This window comes from Lissotriton helveticus, chromosome 10 (genome assembly GCF_964261635.1).
Source record: "Lissotriton helveticus chromosome 10, aLisHel1.1, whole genome shotgun sequence".
Lineage (NCBI taxonomy): Eukaryota > Metazoa > Chordata > Amphibia > Caudata > Salamandridae > Lissotriton > Lissotriton helveticus.
Genome location: NC_136071.1, coordinates 1048168751 through 1048192112, shown reverse-complemented (window position 1 = coordinate 1048192112; position 23362 = coordinate 1048168751). Strand labels below are relative to the sequence as shown.

Here is a 23362-nt window from a genome sequence, read left to right as displayed (position 1 = left end):
AATACATGCAACAGGGACTGCTGTGACAGTGCACGCTGCCCAGAGCAAGGTTGCAATAACCTCACAACTGCCAAATTTCTTCCCGGGCTCCTTGGCGGACGTAGGACCATCCAAACAACTTTGGCAACGCAGAGAACTGGAACAGTTCGAGCCAGTGAAGTCCAAGCCCAGAGTGAAGCGGGGGTGCTCTGTAGTGCGTCTCTGGCTGACGCATTGATATGTGCAGCGAATCTCCTTCCCAGAAAGAAAAGAGCAGAGACCCAAAGGGGAAACAGTTGGAGGCTTTTATTTTGCAGTAAGTGGCGGATGCATTTCTGGCCGCAGATAGCCTTCGTCAGCGCCCAAAGCCTCCTCACGAGATGCAGCACTCTGCTGATGGGTCCGGCCCCTTTTGAACCCATGGTAACAGTTCCGCACCGCCCCTCAGTTCGTTAGGCAGCACACCTATGTAGTACTCGGTTGATAAAGGGAAACTACAAGTCCCAGAGTTCCCAATGTCAGGTTCCTGGCAGTGTTGCTGGGGGGATGAAGTAATAATTTACTCCTTGTGCGTGCGTGCGGGAAGCCAAGTGTGCTCTCAAAATTAAAAAAACAAAATGTGATGATTTTTTAAAGAACAGCTTTGTAGTCCACAAAACAGCGCCTCCTCAGCTCCCCTATACCGCTTCAGCCACGAAGTCCAGGAATACATGCAACAGGGACTGCTGTGACAGTGCACGCTGCCCAGAGCAAGGTTGCAATAACCTCACAACTGCCAAATTTCTTCCCGGGCTCCTTGGCGGACGTAGGACCATCCAAACAACTTTGGCAACGCAGAGAACTGGAACAGTTCGAGCCAGTGAAGTCCAAGCCCAGAGTGAAGTGGGGGTGCTCTGTAGTGCGTCTCTGGCTGACGCATTGATATGTGCAGCGAATCTCCTTCCCAGAAAGAAAAGAGCAGAGACCCAAAGGGGAAACAGTTGGAGGCTTTTATTTTGCAGTAAGTGGCGGATGCATTTCTGGCCGTAGATAGCCTTCGTCAGCGCCCAAAGCCTCCTCACGAGATGCAGCACTCTGCTGATGGGTCCCGCCACTTTTGAACCCGTGGTATATCGGAAACCTTGCTCCCAAAAAGAACGAAGCAGGACCCAGAGGGGAACAGGTAAAGCAGACTTTATTGTTCAGACAGCAGCTTCGGTGGCGGCAAATGCATTTCGGCAAGGACTGCCTTCTTCAGTGCCCAACACCTAATGCAAGTCTTGTGATCTTCGTGAGCTCCTGCTGCCTCTAGATGAATGGCGTAGGTCCGCCCCTCCCCCCAGTCAATGCTGCGCACCTGTTAAAGTTTGTGGGTAAAGCCAGGACTTCAACTCCCAGGATGCCACATGTTGAGAGCGCCCTGGGCTGGTGTAATGGGGGAAAATGTGGAAAGGAATGTCCACTGAGGCACCTGTGAGCAGGGTGCGATGATGGCAACAGCTGTTCTCTAAACAACGAGTCAGCTCCCTGGTCCCCTTGTACCGCCGCAGCCCCTGTATCAGCGAGTCCGTGTAGCAGGGACAAAAATGCGGGGAGCATGGTGCCCAAACAGAGGTAAAGTGCCTCAACTGCTGGGGGCCCCCTGATGCAGAGGCGGGTTCTGGATATATAAGAAGAGGATGCAACGTAATCACCAGAACTGTCAACTTTGGAACTCGGGAACAAGCTTCAAGTTTCAGCATCTGCTCAATTTCCTGTGAAGCCTGCCCTCCCTGGACAGGAAACAAGCATCCTGCGAACCATTTCAGGATATCATACCTCATCAGCCAGGCTAGCTTGAATCCAATGGCATAGTGAGCATGGGACCCACGTCTGGGGATTCAAGCTAGTATGGCTGATGAGAGGTGATACCCCAAAATCGGTCCCAGGACGTCCATTGTACGACAATATTCAGCATTCGTCCATCGTCTTTTTGTTATTCAATAGTCGCCCTAAGTGGGAAGGGTATGAGGTGTATCTTGTACTCACTATACCATTGGATTAAAGTTAGCCTGGCTGATTTGGGCTGATTTAGGGTGATACCTCGAAACCAGTACCAGGATGCTTTTTTTCTGTCCATGGAGAACCTGGCCTAGGAGTTCAAGCTGGACTGCTGCCCTGGGGCACAGTGTCAAGACTGATTTGCAAATAGCTGGGTCCAAACTGGAAAGGCATAATGAGCAAAAAACCAATGGATTTAGGCTCAGATTTCTGAACTGGGTTAAATGTTTGACAATGTTCAGCATTACATCCATCACCTTTTTGTGTTGCACTAGTCGCCCTAAGTTGGAAGGGTTCGCCCAGACATGGCTCTGGTGGTAACTATGCCATTGGATTTAATCTAACCTGGCTGATGTGGGGTGATTCCCTGAAACCCTAGTTTCAGGATGCCTGTTTCCGGTCCAGGGAGGACCTGGCCTGGCAACTCAGGTTGGACTGTTCCCAGTGTCGGATTGGAATAACAATTCGGCCCGGGCACTGACGAAAAAAGTGGCCCACATTCAAGAGGCATGGCCCATATTTAAGGGGTGTGGCCCACATTCAAGGGGCGTGCCCTTTCATGAAACACCATTTGCACAGACAAGAAATGAAAGTGGGAGGATACTGTTCTTGCACAGGACACAGGGCCAAGGTGACAATGGCCTACATGCTGAGCAACTAAAAAAAATAGCAAGGCCCCTTTCTGTCACAAAATTATTCCAGCCCTCCAGCACAGGAGCACCTGAAAAGCAGCAAAGCCCCTGCTATTACTAACCTACTTAGCCCTCCCCAGACCTTCAGCTCAGGAGCACATGAACAGAGGTAAGGCCCCTGCAATTAGTAAATTAATCAGCACTCCAGGCCTCGGGAAAATGTCCTGGCAGGGGAGCACAAAACACAGCTTTCTGGGTCATCCAAGGTAGCCAGGTAGTCAGGGGGGAGGCTGAGGTGAAGCTGGAGCATGGGAAGTGCCTTCCCAGTGTGTTCTGGCAGTTTGAGTGTTTACCATTTACTGTAGTATTACCCTTGTACCTGTGTATGGTTCCCTTTTGTAACTTGCAAACGTCACTTTTCTCTGGTATCACACTGTATGCTACCTCTCACTTTTTGCTTGCTTTAGATACTTGCACAAGTGCCACCATTGCCTACGTAACGTTTGTTCTTGTGCTGGAGTGTCTGCCATTTATTGCAGTATTATACCTCTACTTGTACTTTGTACGCTTTTGTAACCTGCACACATATCACTTTTTCCTCCTGTAATGTACCGATTGCTACCTCATGTATTTTGGTTGCTCACTATTGTCACTTTTGATTCATGTAACTTAACGTTTGCTTTTGTAATTTGTCCACTTGTAATTTTTCTCCTCATGTATTATTGTTATTCCTAGCGTGAAGCGCTCTGACACCTTCGGGTAAAGTCTGCGCTATATAAAATCGCATAAATAAATAAATAAAAATAAAAAATCCAAACATCACCTGCCCCCCCCCCCCCCCACCCCCACAGCAAGACCCATTCTTCCTCGCCCACTATTCCCTGAATGTGAAGGGCTGTGGGCGAGGTGTTAAGACTAACACCGTTTCTGGGCTGCATGGGCCCCAGGGGGGCCGAGGTGAAAATGGCTCAAAGGCCTGAGAAACACCTGGCCCCCAGGGAGGCCGATTCTTGCAAACAATCACCCCTCCCCAGCCCAGCCTCAGCTTGATTGCTTGGCAGGGCAGGGGTGAAGGAGAGGCCACAGCTGACAATCGCTGTCCAACCGCACAGCGAGGCTGCTTTCATTTTCTTTGTCTGTCTCCGTGCACTCTGTGGGCCGTTTTTTTTTCTACCCTTTCCTAGTCCACTCTCTGTGGACTGGGACAGGGGAGAAAAAAACGACCCACAGAGGGCACTGAGGCACCGGCCCTTCGGCCCATGCCCGAATGCCCGCCTTGCCAATCCGCCCCTGACTGTTCCCATGGGGGAGCAGCATCAACACTGATTTGCATAGGGCTGGGTACAAACTGCAATGACACAGTGAGCAAATAGAACGATGGATTTAGGCCCAGATCTCTGTACTGGGGGTGAATGTTAGACAATGTTCAGCATTCCATCCATCATCTTTTTGTGTTGCTGTTGTTCAGAGGGTAGGATCACAAAATTCTGCTTTTTAAAATAAGGTGATTTATAATTCATGCGTTGTTTCTTTCCAGTATTCAATCTGCAGCATCGAAAAGCGCCAGGGCTGCATGCCTTCAGGAGCTGTACAGATGCTGACGTACTGCAAAATGAATTAAAACATGTATCATTTGTTTTATGTTCTGACGTGTGTATATCCATTGTCTACAAGCTGTTGCTAACAAAAAAGCATCATATGCTTTGGCAATTACTGTCCAATATTCTGTATGGCATGTGCATTCACCTGCTACAAACTTTGATGCTAACTAGTTAAAATGGATTAACCTAAAGTATATGCACGGTCCATAGTAGGACTACTGTACGGCTAACCAATCATGATTATATTAAAAGGCACGAGTCGAAGTAAAGGCCCTTACCTTCCTAATATAACAAATCCAGAATGTGTTTACTGTATCTGAACTTGCACTCCTGCGGCCTTGACTGTATATTTGCTGTGTGTAATAGAGATAGTTGGCATATTTCTTCCACCACATTAAAGTCACAAAGATTGGCAATGCCAATGTTTGCTTTCTTGGCTGCATGTTTGGGTAGTGCAGGAATTTAAACTCGCTAGAGCAGCCTGTCTTGCAAAAGAGCCAACCAGCTGCCTTTGATCCTTACTCACATTCCAGACACACTGGATCAACCTGAGACTTGTCTCTTATGAAGCGAAAACTCTCAGCACTGCTTTTGCATCATGTTGTTTTCTGCGCTGCGTCTTGTGTTGGCCTCTCCACAACATGAAGTTCCCCGGTGCAGGCCGCCAGTTGTTAAAGAACTTTTACTTTGATATCTATCATTCATCTAAATTCGGTATAAATTAGTAATCTTTCAGAAAAATACTTTGAACATCAATCCAAGTTCGCTGTATTTGCAGGAAGTGGTTGAACAGTGCTCTGAAAGTCTACTGCGGGCGGCTTGAGACTCGGTGTAGGCCTACCGTACCCCACCTCTTTGCCCATTTCGCCACCCGTCTGCCTTGCGCATCATGTCGCGCGCACAGGTGCAGGGCGCGCTCACGGGCAGGTTGCTCTCGCTCCATCCACTCTCGCTGCCTCTTACACGTCCCCGGCGGAGGCGCGCCTCCCGGTCCCTCCCCCTGTAGACCTCTGCGGGCGCTGCTGCTGCAGCTCAGGGCGTTGCTGCGGTTCCACCAGTTCTCTGGCTCGGGTTCGCTGCGTGCTCGTGCATCGCTCTTCTCCAGTGGGCTGCGGCTCGTCCTATCGCCTGAACGCACCGAGAAAGGGGGCCGGCAGAGTGCTGAATCTCCTCCCCTACCAGACTGAGTGCAGCAGCTACCTCCACCGAGGCTCAGAGGACCAGATGAGCGCCAGATAAGCCTCTAGGAACTCGTGCAGCCACTGGAGTGATACAGCGTGAACCACTGCTTCTTGCGCTGACCTCGGGTGCTGGAGAGCTACCCTAGCTGGACAGAGGCAGGAGTGAGCTGACAGCGTGCACCAGGAAGGACATACAAGTAGCACTCCTGCTCCCCCCAATTTGCATCTACCTGTGGGGCGGGGATGAACCCCCAGTGCGCCCGCTGTGGGAAAGTCGTGTATCCCACTGAAAAAGTCAACTGCTTAGACAAGGTAATGCGCTCTCTCCCCCATCGACCAGGGAAGGGGCAGGGATGCTTGACAGCCAGCAGGTTATCCGGCGCTGACACCTCTGGGGTCAGCAAGCCCCGCTGATGTCGCTGAAGGTGACATGCCATCTGTCGCGCAGAGCACCTGACAAGTTATTTCCCCGTCACTGCTAGATGCAGGAAACCGGGCTCGGAAGCCGATGAGGAACGGATGCTGTGGTATGGTGCCCCCTTGTCTGACACCTCCAGGCATGCAACCCACGTATTACTAGAATGTGCTCCCATGGGTGGGGGGACGGGCAGCTTCAGAGAGCGGGGGGTGCGGGCAGAGGACTGGGCCACCTTAGGTCCCCTTACCCACATGCTGATTCATGCGGTAGAGCAGCGATGCAGGCATGACGAAGGCATCATTCGAGTGTCCGCTCACAACGCAGGTAGAGTGCACGGAAGGGGCACGTGGTCTCAAGAGCATCATCCAGCTTCCGTTTTGGTACCCCCTCGGTATGACGTTTCACACACACATTTTCGTTCACTGCGTACTAGTAGTGTGTGCCAGTTACACCCAGCATGTGGTGGGTGAGTGATAGAGAGAATGGGCCTTTATAGCACCCGCTTTGCCACAAGATTCTCGCTAACACTTCTGTGCTTTAAAAAACACCCTGGCCTACAGGCAGCCCTGACACAGCTGGGTTCCAGAAAACACACTGGCAACCAACTAGAAACATTGGTGGACTTTAGCAGACTTTACAGCACACCTTAGAGTCCAGCAGCTGTCTTCTCCCCCAGGCTAGTGCCAAGGACCACATTTTGTGGGGTGATTGACTAAATTATGTGGCAAGACAAGGCAATTATGCTGAACAATGCAGCACATTTTGTGATAGTATTACCTATTTGTTTTTGTGAATGTATCCCCATTATTCTTACCATTTTATGCCCAAATGCAGCAATAAGCAAGAGAAAGATGACCAGTCAATCTTTACGTTTGCCTTACACTGTGCGGCAATTTGTGTTGCTGCGTTTTTAGGAACTTTGGATGCGCTTGAGCTAGAAACTTGTTTAATTTGAAAATCATTTTGCATATTATGCATTATATTGTACACGTGGCGCGTCCATAATTATGCAGCAAAGTCGCAGCCGCAAATCCCCTAATTCGAGTGGTTCTTGCCACAGGGCAGTACTGCAGTGTCAGAAGTTCTGACCTGAAAGGTCAATGCGTGTACCACTTTTTGGCTGTTTGTGGGCCTGCTTATAGTCTGGTTCCCTGGTTTTACTGTTGAATATAGCCTACAACAATAATGCATGCTTTCTCACGTGTTCTGACAACTTCTGACAGCACCTGGTTACCGCATCACTGCCTGTGATTAAAATGCCTTCTCTGTACCACAAAGTGCACCCCCTGGAGAACAGAACCAGCGACAAAGAGAGTACAGCAGCGCCGTCGCAATTTCAAATACACCACCTTCACGCACAACTCCGAGCGTCCCACAACGTGGGCTGTGCTGTAAACAACATTGTGGTCGTTTGAGACTGCACGCTCTGCTTCAGAGGGCGCTCTTGGGAGCCAGCAAGCTCAGCGTGTTATTTAAACCGCACCATTCCATAGAAAACCTTTACAGCAAGCTGAAAAAACGACTTGAATTTGAAACCACATGTAGATGCCAAGAAGCAGCTCCTGCAGTTTTTATTTTTCATAAACGTCACAGCTTCTCGGGGGTTCATGGCACAACCCGGTGCATCGCAGAGCACCGCAGCACCCCGTTTGAAGCAGCACCACTCAGCCCCATAGCGTCTCTCTCGAATGGCCCCCATTTGATTCATCCCAATACAGGTGCTTTGTCACCCTCGGCCTGTCCACCTGCTCACGTGACGCTCGCAGGTTCTCGCCGCCACAACGTGCGATCATCCCCCCGAGCTGCGACGAGCGAATGATGCACGTGCGTGGGGTGTGAAGCGAGGTGTTGGAGCGCGCGCGGGGGCGCCTTTCTTTCCAGCCCCGAACACCGAGTCTCTGTTCGACAAAAGAGAAGTTAGGAATCACATCCTTGTGCATTCTGTCGAACAAGGATTGTCCCTGAAGCAGAGCCGCGTGTAAACGCTGCAAAAATAGTCAGTCTGAGTACCTAAACCCTAGTACCGCTTTCTTGTGTTTTTTTGGGGCTGTGCTCGTCCTATGCCAGCAATATTTGTTTTTAGGCGGTACGTTTGCTTGCCAATATGTAAACATTCTTCCCAGGTGCACTAGTCATCAGGCCAGCAGTGAAGGGTTTATTTCACGAGCTTCCCCACAGCCCGCTCGTGTTCTTTGATTACTTAAAATATAGAAAACGTTGCTAACAATACAAGCTTTGCTTTGTGTGACCATTTCATGCAAAATGTTATACTTTGCATACTCACCTTTAGAAATCGTGTATAATGACCGATGAAATATAGAAATATTACGACTGTTCACGTGTTCCTTCTTTCATTTACAGTACTGGCACAAAGGATGTTTCCACTGCGAAGTCTGCAAAATGACTTTAAACATGAACAACTACAAAGGATACGAAAAGAAGCCGTACTGTAATGCGTAAGTACAGTGGGTGCCAAATGAGAGGTGTGGCAGAAATATGCAGAGAACAACTGGTTCAGTCAGACTCTTAACGTAAACACGCAGAGTGCTGCTGTTAAAAGTTGGCCTGCCCTGTCGTTTAGGTGTGGTGGTAGAGTATTCTGCAAGAGTTTGGCAGCGCATGTGTTGTGTCTTGTCCTCATTTATTTTGTAGGAGGAGATAATAGCATTTGTCTTGGCTGTGTAGTGTTTAATTGCAGCACTTTTGTGTGACCATGAACGCCCACAGCACTGCCTGGTTTGGTCGGCTGTGCCAGTCAACAACTCCTCTCTGTTATTTCTCATTCACAGTTTCATAACACACTGATGTTTATCAAAAGATGCAGTAATTGCGACACACCCCTCTTCTTATGAATGGTATGCAATTGTTTTCCAGAAACGCTCATGCAAAGATAAACAGGGAATCGGCAACACCTGAATAGCACAGGCATGACAAGGGGCTTAGCTACCATTGGTGCAACGGGTGCAGCAGCACCCGGGCCACAGAGAGCCGAGGGGCCAATTGAGCCCTTAATAGATGTGTGTCCCTTGTTCCTAAGTGAAAAGAAGTTTAAACTCTATCAAGATTCAAGCACCTGTTCGGCAGGTATAGTAAACTGTTGACCGACTTCTAAATTAAGTTCTTGTAAGCCACTCTTATGAGTTAGGCCTTGGCTGGCGGTGCCCTCTCTAGAAGCATCCACCTCTCCATCACATCACATCTGGAATCCAGGGACCTACGTGGAACTGAGCCATAACAACTCGCAAACTCATAAGGGGTGAACGGATTGGTCCGTGCTTTTTAACCTCACGCAGGCTAATGTATGTTCACAAATAAACATACATGCCTGTGTAATGATATACATATTCATAGATACTTATGCATGCACGAATAATAATCGAAGTATAAGTTTCCTTGCAGCCAGCACAGTGGAGGGGAGATAGTTTTTCTGTTTCCAATTTTTTCTTTCACACTTGGGCCTGCCAACTTTCCCCTGTTCTCACAAATCCATGGTCCACTGAGATGTTTTTCGGGCCCATCATTAAGAAGTGGTTCTGATTATTTTTGTCCTTCTATATGATTAAAACCTCACTCATCTAATTCCTAAACCCTTACATAACCCATCCTGTGACCTACAGTAATAAAAGCTCATGCTATCCTAGGCCGCTTATTAACCTTTTCAAATGCCCTCTGCAGTCCTCAGGATACAGGCTGGTTATACCCAGACAAGTCCAAGTGATTCTTAAACAAGGAGTAGAAAAGGCACAGCTTTTATTTGTTTATGAAATAGGCTCGACAATACCATGAAAAGCACACCAATGTTCCTGGTTAATTGATCGATTAATAGTTTGATTATATTGTATAACGCTATGCTTTAATGTGTTTCTAGGTCAGAGAAAACTATAATTAATTATACTTGTAGGAAGTTTTGAGACAATATCTGTTTTATTGCAGTCCAAAAGCTCTCATGTGCACCTTCACATTTGAGGGTCACTGTAAAGAATTTTTTTTTACCATGTGCCCCAATTTTTTTCCTGTAGTCAACCGGTTTTCCGATGTCTGCAGTACCTGTACTCTGTTGAACCAGCTCAGCCACATAGGCTTCATTTAAAAGTAACACCTTTTTATTTTACAGCGTGCCATAACTGTTAAACTGGCAATACAGGCATTGTGCAGGATCCCTGTGCATTTGCAACACACATCGAGATTTGGAGAGATAGATATATTTAGTCCAATTTCTCATAAAACAAAATGTAATTTTTGTTTATGTGTTTTCTCTTGCAGCTCCATATGAGGTAGATGGACAGTCTCATGACGTGCTTGTAGATAGTTAGACAAACAAGTGTGTTAGGGTGGCCCAAAAAATCTGTCTTTCAGCTTCAAACTGGATAGTAACTGTCGGACATTCATCTTTTTTTGCACGTTTCATCATTTATTTGCTGTGGTCGTCTGATGCTTTAATGGTTGCACTGTACAAAACAACAAAACAGACTGCCCTTTTTAATACCAAAGGCCCTGCTAGGGTCCCTACATTAAACTAGCAGTGGTAAGTTCACTGAAACCAGAAGCAATTCGAGGAGACCAGTTTATAAGACAAAATAATTTTTTTATTTCATTTCTTTTATATAGACATATATTTTCTCTTTAACAAAAGTAGTAACACACATAACCAGACATGTCACATAATAATATCGAGGCGGTTATGTCATTTGATCAAAAACTCCGATTCCATCAAACACACATTCCAAAGAGATTCAAAAAACCACATCCATTCTTCATTCATTCAGTTTATAAATACATTACAGACACATTCACACAAAATGCATATCACAATTCAGTGGCCAGATCATGGGCGATGAAATAAATCCTGAGACAGTCTCCCAAGGACGCCTGGGGGACTGGACGATCAGACGTCAGGACAGACTAGTAGCGGTAACTGTGATCTGATACCACATTTGAAAGCATGAATATTTTTATATATGAGAAATCAAAATTTTTATTCCAGCACTTTTTAAAACTGAACTTTATGCAAGGAATGGTAGTCCTGTCTATGGAAAACCATATTACCCCTTCGTCCTTCTCGCTGTAATGACTCACTCATTGAGGCCCCTGTGCCTCCAATCACAATCCTTTCCCATAGATTAAAAGCCCTCTCATTCTCTTTACTTCTAGGTTATTTTTTGTGAAACAATCTTTTGAGGCAGGCATGGTGGATGTGCTCCAGCGGCTTGGTTTGCAGTTTCTTCCTTGCCGTGCGGCCCCGCGGAGTTGTGTGTCAGCACGACTCCTTTCGGCATGCTAAATCCTCAAGGCCTGTGGTGCAGCCGTATTGTGCATTGAAGCCGGATTGAAGAAGATGAGAAGCAGCCATTACAACGTAGCTGTTACCACACAGTGCCTTTACCACACATGCGTTACAACATATGCACTATTGCCATGCATCGGCTTTACAACGCATTTTTGTATAACCCATATGCATTTACAATGCATGCCTTTACAACCTGGATATTTGAAGTTCCAGACTCTCTATACTTCTCTCTTATTTAACCCTTCAGTAATCTCCGAGGCAGTGTGTGTCATCTTGTACCTCCCGTCTATTTCTGCATATTGCCAAAATACTCCTGCAGAGTGAAAGCTGCACTCTAGAAATAACATATACAATACAATACGATGAATGGTAAGGGCATATGCGTGGTACTGGTGGCAAGGGCATATGCATGCTGGTATAGGCACCGCCATGTTAAAGGCTATCGTGTCATCAGAGGAAACTGAGAAACCCTTCTGGTTCCTCTTTACGACCTGTGCCATTCCTGAGAACGGTTGCCTTGTCGTTAGTTGTAGAAACATGTGTGGTAAAGGTTATGAGTTATAAAGGCAAAGGCGTGCATTGCAGTGAAATGCATTGTTCCGTCATAAATCCGAAGGGGATTCCTGCAGTGTCCAGTGAGAGTGGTTAGCAAGAGCCGGCAGAGAGTATGGTGAGTGAGTGAGGAGGCGCCTTCTTGGGGTGCAACAGTTTCTGAGCCTCCTCCCTTCACTCTTTGTGTTCACCCAGTCTGGAGGTCTGCAGTGCTTTCCTTCGGCCTTCTGGGGGTGATGTGTCTTGATTGCCGTGGAGCGGGGACTGGGATCCTCGGCAATCGCCGGCATGCTGGTTAACTCGACTATCTGGGGCATTCTGTCATGTACTCAGTGCAAGTGGATGTCGACTCCTGTTATTCATATCATTTTGGGCGGATTTGTTTACTGGTGTTCTTTGCCTGGCACTACAATGGATGCGGGCCGTATCCAGTCTGCTCTCCTGAGTCGCTTCTATGGAGCATCATTCTGACCTTTTTGCTGGGCAACATCATCATTACTCTGCTGCCACTGTTTTCGCTTTCATTCTGTTTCTTTAGGGCTGCTAGGCTGGGCTGCTCCTGGTTCTGCCACTCTCCATTCCTCACGTGTCTCAGCCCCTCGTCTCGTCAGATGTCGCCAGACGCAGCACTCAGGGCCGGACTGGGAACTGAAAGCAGCCCTGGCAAATTTTGCCAGACCAGCCCCCGTCCAGCACGTAGCGAGCGAGCATAGCGAGCGAGCCCGAACGCTACTAGGGGGGATTTGGGGTGGTTTACCCCCCCAAGAAAATTTTGGAAAACGACAGACCAAAATAGTGAATTTTACAGCACATTTTTCATTACATATTCAAATTGTATCAACTTTCAAAGCACAGTAAATAGTAGATGATGACCTTAAAGAACATCAGGTTACCCACCCAGTCATATGTACCCATAGGCATTCTTTCAGAGAGCACCAAAAATAGACACAAGTAGTGAATCAGAGAGAACAAAGTAAAAGTGAGACCAGCCCCCACATGGTGTGTAGCGGGCAAGCACAGTGAGCAACCACTACTAGGGGGAGTTTGGGGGGTTGAATTTGCCAATTCGGTGTAAGCCAATTTTACCATGTTTGAAAGGAAAGAGCACAAGCACTTTAGCACTGGTTAGTGGCGGTAAAGGGCACTGAGCCCTAAGAGCCAACAAAAATGTCCTTTTTTGATGTAATAAAGCAGATCAAACCGGATTTTCATTTGGAGGACTCTGAGGCCGACAAGGACTTATCTAACTAGGTCTCAGCATTCAATATGAACAATATGTATCTAAAAAACATTTTACATGTGCTAATGGCGCTGGGAATTTTTCTGTTAGCTTCCTTCTATATCTCCTTGGGTGCCTGATGAAAAGGATGCAGTTTAGTATGCAGGCATTTATCATCAGTTAGTGTCCTTTCCAAGTTCAATCATGGGATTATTTACTTACATTGTTTTTCAGTCCACAAAGAAAATAGGACAGTGTGTCTTAATTTATGGGTTTTTTTTACCAGAAAGTGGCAGCCCGAGTCCAACATATATTTTGGTGCACAGAACAACTACTCCCTTCTAAAGCAGATATTTCTGGATCTATGTATTAAATCTAACGCAAATTACTCGTACCATCCTTGTTAGATCATTATACATCGTTAATACAGTAGTCAGGGTAGAAACAAAGCACCCAACAGACCTTGAACATATAATCAGTTCTACCCTCTTACTTGAACCATACAGAAACCTGACCTACTCCCCTTTGTAATAATAGATGTAGTGTTTTTGATGGTTAATGTAAAGCTTCCTTCTCCATACAACTTTAAATTGGCAGCCGGAAAGAATATGTACAAAATTGGCAACATTCTCAGTTTGAATATTAAGTCTATTAAACCATATGCCATGTTTTAAAAATCATATCCATGTGCCATTGTTCTCCAGAACCACCCATCCTTCTTAAGTCACGGTGCCTTGTCACTGCAGCACAATTTGTTCCTGGTCTGGCTCCCAATTGTTTTTCTTCTATTCTCTGTGTGCTACAATGCCTTAGTACCCAAAGGCTGTGCGAGAAAGGCTCTGACAATGTTCACTTGCAATTCCACACCTTCCTGCCTTTATTTTAACAGAGAGCCTTAACTGTTTATAATACATCTCCTTTCACTTCTTCAATTGCATTTTTGGCAGATAAGCCAACCAAGTAACTTCATGAAATTTACATGCAGAATATATGCTTAAGGCTCAAGTCACTTAATTAAGATTTATGCCAATCAACTCTGAAAGCACAGTATTATTAAATCTTAAATTTAGTGGTGGTAATTAAACACTATTCAGAACTCGAGTTCATTTGCTGCATGGCAGCCACTGGGAGATTTGCTGTTATGAGCTTGGTATTTTAGCACAAAACACAATGATTTGAATGGTGTCATTGCTTGTTATATAGCAAATGCTGGTCTCCACCATATGTTTTTAGGTGAATTAATATAAGTACCTTATCTCAGAGACTCTGGCTGGTAAGAATGAAACTCAGTTAGGGGTGGTCACTGGCCAGGAGTAGCAGCTCCCACCACTGGCTTGCCCTTGGGTACTCGTGGTGTTGCACTGCCCTTGTTGGTTTCTACCCCTGCACCAGGTGTAATGAAGAAGAAAGGAGCAGAAATAGAAACTAAGGAGGGTTTTAAAGGGCCTATTAGTGTGTGAAGTGCCCCATGACAACTTCTACAACTTTTTACTATTTGAGAGTGGAGGAGGAGGGGGCATAAACAAGGAGAGGTATGGCTAGCGAGTAGGCTGAGAGCCACACCTCTCTCTTCTCTAAAACTCTAGCAAAAGCTTCAGAGGCTACCACTAATTTCCTAGGAGGCTGCTTGCAACCCCCTTTATGGACATCAGCAATGCAAAGCCTCCACACACAAGCTGGAAGGCTGCTCTGTGCAAGGGTTTCCAGCTCACCTTGTCTAGCACTATGATAACAGCTCTTACCCAGGTGACCATGCGAAGGGAGTCAATACTGCGACACACGCTCACACCATGTGAGGTAGCAGTTCTAGCTTCCACATCTTGCCCTTGCAGTCCCTGGGCCCTTAGGAGCAAGTAGGACTAGGAGGCTGTTGAAGGGCTTAGGCTGGGATCAGAGATCAACTCTGTGATGTCATCAGAGGATTGGTGATGTAATTTGCCTAACACTGCGCCTTCTGTGGAGAACTCTGTGTAGCTAATTTGTTACACATTGGATTCGATGCAAGGCAGACCCAGCCTTTTCAGCTTTCTGAGGCCAAAAAACACGAATACTATTCAGCTGGATAATCTGTTCCTTAGACATTAAAAACAAAACATCATAGAATACACAGGAATTGGGTATTATGAAACAGCAAGTCTCTTTCTAAAACTTCTATCAGATTGCACACTGGGAACTGCAGCTACCATACCGTCCCTGTGGCCCGATTGCATCTTTTAGAAGTGAAGCATCCGCTGAACACACAAGTGTGCGCATTTTAGCAGTGCAAACTCTTTCTTCTGAAATCCGGACTGAAATCCGGACAATTAAAAAAAATATAGAGGTCACGAACCAACTGAGCCAGCGTCAAGGGAACGCACAGAGGGCTCCTAGAAATTTACACATTAGCCTAAGTGGCAAGTGCCAGTGGCAACAACACCAGTGGCCAGTGGAAAACAAAACAAAAGGACTCACTTGTGTAAAAAAATAAATACAATAAAAAAACACTAGAAAGTCCTGTTGTCTGCTTAAAATATATTTTTCAGCACACGTTCCAAGTTGGGGCTTTTGCTGAAAAACATATTTTAAGCAGACTTGCTGACTCCAACCTTCACCCCAGTGACAGCCCTTAAGAGTCAAGCAGCACAGCGCCACCCAAGGGAGCAGCACACATATCCTGCCTGATGGCTCGGAACATTGCAGCTGGCCTGGCCCTGCCCAGAGACGGACACACACACGAACAACACCTGACGAAAAGAAAACCCATTTATACAGAATCTGACCTAAGATCATGCACTGCTGTGGTGGCGGCCCATGGGCCTTGTCAGGAGGAAAAAAGGGCTGCCACTGCCAGTGCCAGTCCAACCCTGATCCACACTCATGTAGTTTAATCATTCTTTTTAAAACATGTACTTGACGTTAAAATAGATAACATCCTATCCCTGTCTTTTCTTACTGACATGCTGTGCTTGTTAATCCTAGGGCTGATCCTCAAATCATCCTCATCACTGTAATAACGAATGTATATGACCTCGTATGTACCCTAACATAATTACCAAACATATCCTAGTGTATTACAAGAGGTCACCTCAGCCAGCATCTCTGGTATTTTTACAACAAAACTGTTTTGTAAAATGGAGAGCCTTTTAAATGCCAGGTGGCCCATGTCACTGAAGGCAGAAAAGCAGGAGAAGGTGGCTGTAAAGAACTGAAAGAAGGAGGAAAAGAAGTATAAGTAGAAGGCACGATAAAAGAATTAAAGACCGAGTAGGACAGTGAAGGTGTCCTCCTGAGGTTTTATTAATTATACGAATTTACTAATCTGCTCTAAAGCATTCGTACTCACACAGGTGTCAACAGTTTTGTTAATATGAAAATGATAAATACACATGACAAAGAATGTTACCCATCAGAGAGAAAATGTGAATAAAATATATTAGTGTGAAGCTTATGGTGTTTGAACTAGCTTGTCGAGCACTCTGCCACTGCATTAAAAGGGTCAGTGTGTGGGCAGTGTATGTGTTGTTTTTCCTGTCACGGTCCACAGGGCAAAAAAACTGGCTCATTCACTGGCTCTTTCAAACTGGCCCATCTGAGAGCCCCAGGTGGCCAGATAGGCCTGTTATCCTTAAAGAACGCCTGAACTAAAGCAGTCTGAATCGGGTGAGTCACGTGCTCTGGCTGTTTCAAGACGTACTCCACTATTCTAAATGCAGCCTGTATTTAATAGTATCACAATTTCATTTTCACACTTTTCGAACTTCCTCGCTTGCGTCCCACACACCCTTGCCATTTGTATTGCCTTGTCACAGTGATAGTGGACTTTTAAGTCACTGGATACCATAAAAAAAAAATGAGATGCCCTCTTGTGCAATGGGTTCGCCTCTGTGCATGACGTTGCTTCAATGCTAGTACAGAATGACGTGTGCCAATGTCTGAGCAGTTCTTTTTTATCGCACATGAAAAATGACTCCTCATACTCACCCTGGAGCCTCAAATAGAATTCACCAGCGATATCCATCACTCGCTCTCCTTTTAACTTTTCAGACAGCATCAGGGTGTTTATATGGGCTCCGTCAGGCCACAAAAGATTACAAATACCTGTGGAGTCAAAAGACTTCATAGTATGCTGTGCAGAGGAAGTCGTGTCTGCAGTCGTCAGAATCAGTGTTTTGTCATCTGGCAGAGATAGTAGTTCAAAGTACCTCTGGCTCTGTCACACACGTTGTACCACAGCGAAATTGTGGAGCAGGTCAGTGTCACTGCCCATGCTGCCTGCTGCCACCAAGAGACGCTCACGCTCACCACTCTCAGTCGATGGTGACACACAGCACGGCAACCCTGGAACTCCGGATCAAGGCTTCTGTAAAACTGCAGTGCCCCGGTCAACCACCTTCAAGTTCAACAGGGCTCACTCACTCCTCTCTCCGACTTCCTCGGGCCCGGGCCGGCAGTATTGAAATTACAGTCCGACCTGCATGCTGCGGGCGGCAGCAGGGGGACTATCCGGCAGGGGCTATAAATAATTGAATTGTGGGGAGCCTCTCTGCGACTTATAGAAATAAATAAAAAGACGTCTTAGACAGTTTGGAATGCTCCTCTCGACCTGTACTCACGGGTTACGCACGCGCACGTTTTATTACTGGAGCCACTATGCGCATGTCACCACCAGCGCGGAAGCAGAGACCCTCCCCCTATTGAATGGAGCACAGTTCCATTATTTATGGATTTTTGCAGGAGAGAAGCCACTCCACTCCATGATAGTTGAGCTTTTTTTACTGCCACACGGAGCGAGGAAAGACACAGAGTAGTGACTGATTACTCTTAGGGAACTTCTCTGATTTTTAATTCGAACTTGATGGTGACGTGCGGCCAGACCAAAAATGGGCTCCAGCAAGAAAACCGGCCCCCGGCCAAAAAACCGGCCCCCACCCCTGGCAGCCGACCGGGGGATTGCCCGGTGCCCGGCATTGTCATTCCAGCCCTGGCAGCACTCCCTGTATGTGTGTGTGCCATTCCTTTCCAGCTTATTGGAGGTTTGTTGGATGCTTCATCCATACGGTATTGCATGGTGATGTTTAGGCTTCCTGTCTTTGTTGTTAATAGCATCAGTATTGGGCCCTAGCTAATGGAACGGAAGGTTTTCACATGGTTTTGAGTTTTTTGTTAAAGGATCCTACATTCTCCTTTTGGCAAAGTTCTAAGGGGAGCTTGTTCCAGTTAACCAGCCCCAAAAGAGAAAAGGACTACCCACCAGTTTTAGCAAGATGGGCCCTTAGAACAGTGGCCTGATAGTTATTTCTGGAACGCAGGTTACTCTGAGGGTTATAGCAGGAAATCCTGGAGGACAAATAGCCAGGCCCACAATGGTGAAGTGCTATATGCATGAAGAGAAGGGTTTTAAATATAATATGCTTACTCATGGGAAGCCAATGCAAATTTTGCAGATGTGGGTAGACATGCTCCCATCTAGGGAGATGGAGAAAAAGCCAAGCAGCCGCATTCTGGACAATTCGTAGTTTCCTCACTAAATACTGTGCAGACCACCATATAAATCATTGGCATAGTCCAGCTTGGACATAACCACGCCCAGAACCACTGTGATCCATATTGGAACAACTGAGAGGATGTGCAAAGATTTCTTTGTCTTTTTTTTATAATAAGAATGTTTTATTTGTTGATTAATTAAAATCATTACAAAAACAAAAATACAGAACAAGCACAAAGTCTGATTGAACAAATATGAATACAATGCCAAAATATAAAATGCCCGACTTCGGATAACCGTTTTCCAGATTTGGAGGTAAAGTGCATAGGTACATGTGATAGCAGCTTATAATTTCCAGTAAAAATATAACATGCCCGACATCAAATTGACCGTTTTCCAGTTAAGGAGGTAAAATGCATAAGTACATGTGATAGCAGCTTATAATTTCCAGTTAAAGTACAATGTGCTCACATGATAAAAATTAAAAGTAAATTGCTAAATACAAGCAACCAATATGACTAGATTTCTAAAATGACTATAACTCTAGGCAACAGCAATACAATAGTATCCCAACATCATCACTAAGGTGGCCTGTGCTTTCAGCAGCGACTAAAGAATACAATACATTTTCCACTGATGAAACTAAAGTGCTGCGTGCTGACAATAACATAGTTACCAATACATTTTAAAACTGATCTGTACATGATAGCACCATACTCAAATCTTTGTCATATGCAGGCTACCAAAAACGTGCCTGCTACTATATTAATGTGGTTATGGAAAGACATATGTATTTTCAAATTTGAACCTCAAGTTTTTAATTGTATCAACTTTAACATTGGGTGAGGAAACCACTTCCAGCCAGTGAACGTCCGGGTTAAGGTTAAATTTGTGTCCAATGCCGAGAACCTATATCTTTTCGGTGTCACACTTAATTTGGTTGAAATTCATCCAACAAAAGACAGGAGAAAGACTGGGTTTGTTAGCATCTAGCTCTATTGGATGCCCTTTACAAAAGGAGAAAACAATCTGAATGCTGGCAGCATAGGAGATTATCTTGACCTCAAAAGACTTGACCAAGTCAGCAAGGGGAGTCATATAGATATTGAACACTGTGGGGCTAAGGTCGGAGCCCTGTGGTATTGCCTCCAAGACACTTCTGCTGCCCGAAGAATAAGGAGGTAACCACACTTCTTGAACCCTGTTTTCAAAGAAGGATTTCATCCACTTTCAATCATTATCCCTAATGCCTATCTCCTGAAAGCGGACGAGCAGCCTGAAGTGTGGGACCATGTCAAATGATGCTGACAAGTCTAACAGTATCAAGTCAGCCCTTCTACCCCTATCAATTGTGCATTTATTCAGTAGGAGATTTCAGATTAAGCGGTCTCAACACTGAACTTTGGCCTGAAACTTGACTGACTGGGGTGTAATAGCCTATTTGTCTCTATAATTGGAAAGCTGTTGATCAACACATTTATCCAACAGTTTAGATGACGCAGGCAGTAGCAAGATGTGCCTATAATTGCCTTTGACATCAGGGCCTGCAGTGGTTTTTTATAGGAGTAGGATTTTAGCCTGCTTCCAGTGGGATGGGACTGTAGCCATAGCCAAGGACTTGGGTTAATGTTGTCTAATCCAAGAGCTAGAAGAGATAGGTGGCAGGGATCGGAAGTAGATCCTGACTTGAGCTTTAAAATAACCACTTCCAGTGAGATAGAATTAAACTCTGATAACCAGCAGGACAATATGTTAGGAGGCAGAGTTGGTCTAGGATCATCGATTTCCAATGTCCAGTTTGTAATTAGACTATTGTGAATCTCCTTTATTTTGTTGTTCTGGAACAAAGAGGCCAGTTGTTCACAGCACTTTGCCAAAGGGACCTTGCTTCTGTGGCAGGAAGCTGGATCCGCGAAGACTTTTGCAATCTTAAACATTTCCCTATATCGATTGCCTACCATTTCAATCCTTTCTTCCTTCATAGTCTGTCTTATTAGAATTTATCAAGACCACATCATTTTAAAGTTATTTTTTATACATTGCTTGGCCTCTACACTATAATTTTAATTTCAAGCCATGTCTGCCTTTTTTAAATTGTTTCCCTTGTTTAAGGCATCACTAAATCAAGGACTGGAAATCCTGTTTCTGTTTGGCATGCGACCTGGGAGGGGGCTAGTTTTTCCACTGATGAGCACAACCAGTTGTCAACGTCAAGAGCATCAGATTCAGTAGACCTCAAGAGGTTAGGCCTGGTATTTTCCAGGGCACACAGCAGACTGTTTTGGGTAATCTCAGAGAAAGGTCTAAATTGGTGAGGCGAAGAAAGGTCATCTGAGCTGCTCTGAGGAGAGGTAAGCCAATTGAATTGAATCCAATAGTGATCTGTCCATGCCACAGGAATTGAGTCAGGCACAGTTATTCTGTGATTCGAAAAGAATACGTTGATTGTATGACCCCTATGACTGGAATTCATAAACAATTGAGAGAGGCCCAGCGAGGACATGATACTTTTACAGTGACCGTGTCTTTGTCGGGCAGTCCCAATGAATATTGAAATCACCGGGAATGACACTGTGAGAGAAACGCAGCAGGACGTGAGAGATTGCCTCATTAAGGGATTTCAAAACGTGGCCAGCCAAACCAAGAGTTCCGTGGGTCTCCTATAGACTGTTGGTCATTTAACGAGACAAAAGCCCAGTGCCTCAGCTTCTAGTAGTTCAGTAGCTGGAAAGAAGAAGCAAGTGTTGGTGTCTTTGTATATGATTGCAATATCTCCCCCTCTTTCAATAGCTCAGTATAAATACTGCATCTTGTAGCCAAAAGGAATGGCCATTTCTATCACTGGTTTAGAAGAGACCGACAGGCAAGTCTCAGCAACAAATAGCATTTCCAGACTCTCGTCCGAGAGATGGCCATATACAAACAATGCATTGTTATGAAGGGAGCAAATATTAATAAGAGAGGCTTTTATTGTTCCTATGCCTTTAGTAGCAGCAAAGGAAGAAACGGAGGTCCCTGATTATAGTAAGAGAACTTGACTCCAAAACAAGCCCGAAGTGGTTACTCATGGAACCATCATCCATCTCGTCAGGATAATTTTTCAAGCGACACCTAATTGAAGTATTAAGGACAAGTACATATGCTTTAGAATAAATCTTTCTTACACTTGAATCCTTTGTAAAATTAGCATAAAGGGTGGTGCTGGGCTCTTCCGGAATGCTGACGGGCACAAACAGGCTTGCCTTTGGCACTCCTTTGGTGAGCCAGTAGCATGTCTGCTCTTTGAACATGTTCAACACTTCTGAACCCCAAACAGTTCCCTCAAGAAACATCACCTTGCAAGTATTTTGTGCAAGCGAGTTTTAATAAAAACCATTAAAATGTATCAACTGGTGGCAAAACGTTTATTTACTGACTGCTGTGTTTCAGCGCTTTGAACATATTTAAATAGGGAAACATTTGAAAAGAAAAAAGCCACTCCGCTCACTCAGAGCACTGGAGCGGGGAAGCAAAAGTGAGGTGCAATGACGAACTACACCGCCTCCATTAACAGAGAGTTCATACAGTAACACTGCACTACAAAATCCCAGTCAATTCACTTAAAAACGTTACCCCCACAGGAAAATAAATTAAAAAAAATTGTACATTTTGCAAAGCAAGTATTTTGTGCATGCGAGTATTATTAAAAACCATTCAAATATATCAACTGGTAGCATAAAGAGTTTCATTACTTACCGGCGATACACCAGTGACCAGCTTGTTAGGCTGGCCCTACAGGGCAATCTGGCAATGCCCGGTGAGCTGGTTTGACAGATTAGTGTCTGGGCCATTTTTATGTCAATTCTAGCTGCAGCATGCATGCGCTGCTCACTCTGCGAGGTATGCTGTATTAGGGTATGCACTAGAAGCCCTGTTAACGCGGGATTTCTGGTTACTAGTTACCTTACCAGATCCCAAACCAAGTCGACTGAATCGTTGGTACCTGTCGTTGAGTAAAAGGTAATCTAACAATAAGTCAATCAATGTATGAACTTACACCACTCTAAATGACCACTGACCAAATTTAAGTTTCAAAGATTTAATATAAAGTCAAAGATAACTGAAGGTACAAACTTCTCAAAATGAGATTCAGAAGATAAATTGGTATCACTATGAACATGAACTTTTTCAATAGTCTGAGTCTGAAAAACAGAATAATGAGTACAATTTCAAAAAGCATAAGTGTTGCCAAAATGGATACAAGTTGCAACCTCAAAGTCATTACAGAAAGAAAAATTAAGGTTAGTCTATCCCTACACTACACTAAGTGACATCCCTACTTAACAAGATCTTTACCCCTCTAGGTGTCAGCCGTGGTGATTTCCTAAGAAGATCACGCACTTCTCTTTGTTTCTTCTCTGATGATGGGTCTCTCCTGATCAGCCTATCTGCCTACCCATCCGCTTCCTTAGGCTCCCAAAATCATATGCTCTACTCTCCTCCCGGGTCGCTTTCCCTAATACCAAATCACATTTCCAATAGAAACGCCCCTTGGGACGCCCCTCACGTGGTACATCTTTGCGCGGTAAACTCCATGATGGTACTCTTCAAGACCCTCGTTATAGTTGACCTTGGTTCCCAGGCTTCTTCTCCAGTGCGCTGATACCCCCTGAAATTCCTGGAAACTCCTACAGGCCTGCGCCAAGCGCCACTGAACAAAGCCCCTTTCATTCTAGCTGATTAAGACCCTCGCACCTGCATACAGTCCGTCCTGCAATGGGCCTCAAATTCCAGACTCCACCATATCTATAGGTCGTAAAATATAATCGAAGCTCTGTACTTGGCACCTCTCGACTTCTCCTCTAACGAGCACATGGCACATCAAAGAGACATCACTATCAGTTCAGGCCTACTTGATTTACATGAAGCGGGTCCCTGCACTCTGAAAACATTTTACTTGATTTAAACAGCATTCTCAACCAACATACATTTCTTAAAGTACACATCTATAAAGCATATATTTCAAAACTA

General features: G+C 45.3%; 1 protein-coding gene across 2 annotated transcripts in view; it reads left to right on the top strand.

Annotated features, from left to right (window-relative positions):
- Positions 1-5435: 5435 nt before the first annotated feature.
- The window catches only part of NEBL (nebulette), an 874906-nt gene continuing 856979 nt past the window's right edge, over positions 5436-23362 (top strand). The window contains exons 1-2 of one of the 2 annotated variants that reach the window (XM_078663757.1): positions 5436-5724; positions 8192-8286. In XM_078663757.1, coding sequence (XP_078519883.1) covers positions 5656-5724; positions 8192-8286 — 164 coding nt within the window. In that variant the 5' untranslated portion in view covers positions 5436-5655. The remainder of the gene's footprint in view (positions 5725-8191; positions 8287-23362) is intronic. The other variant, XM_078663758.1, reaches the window with a different exon arrangement.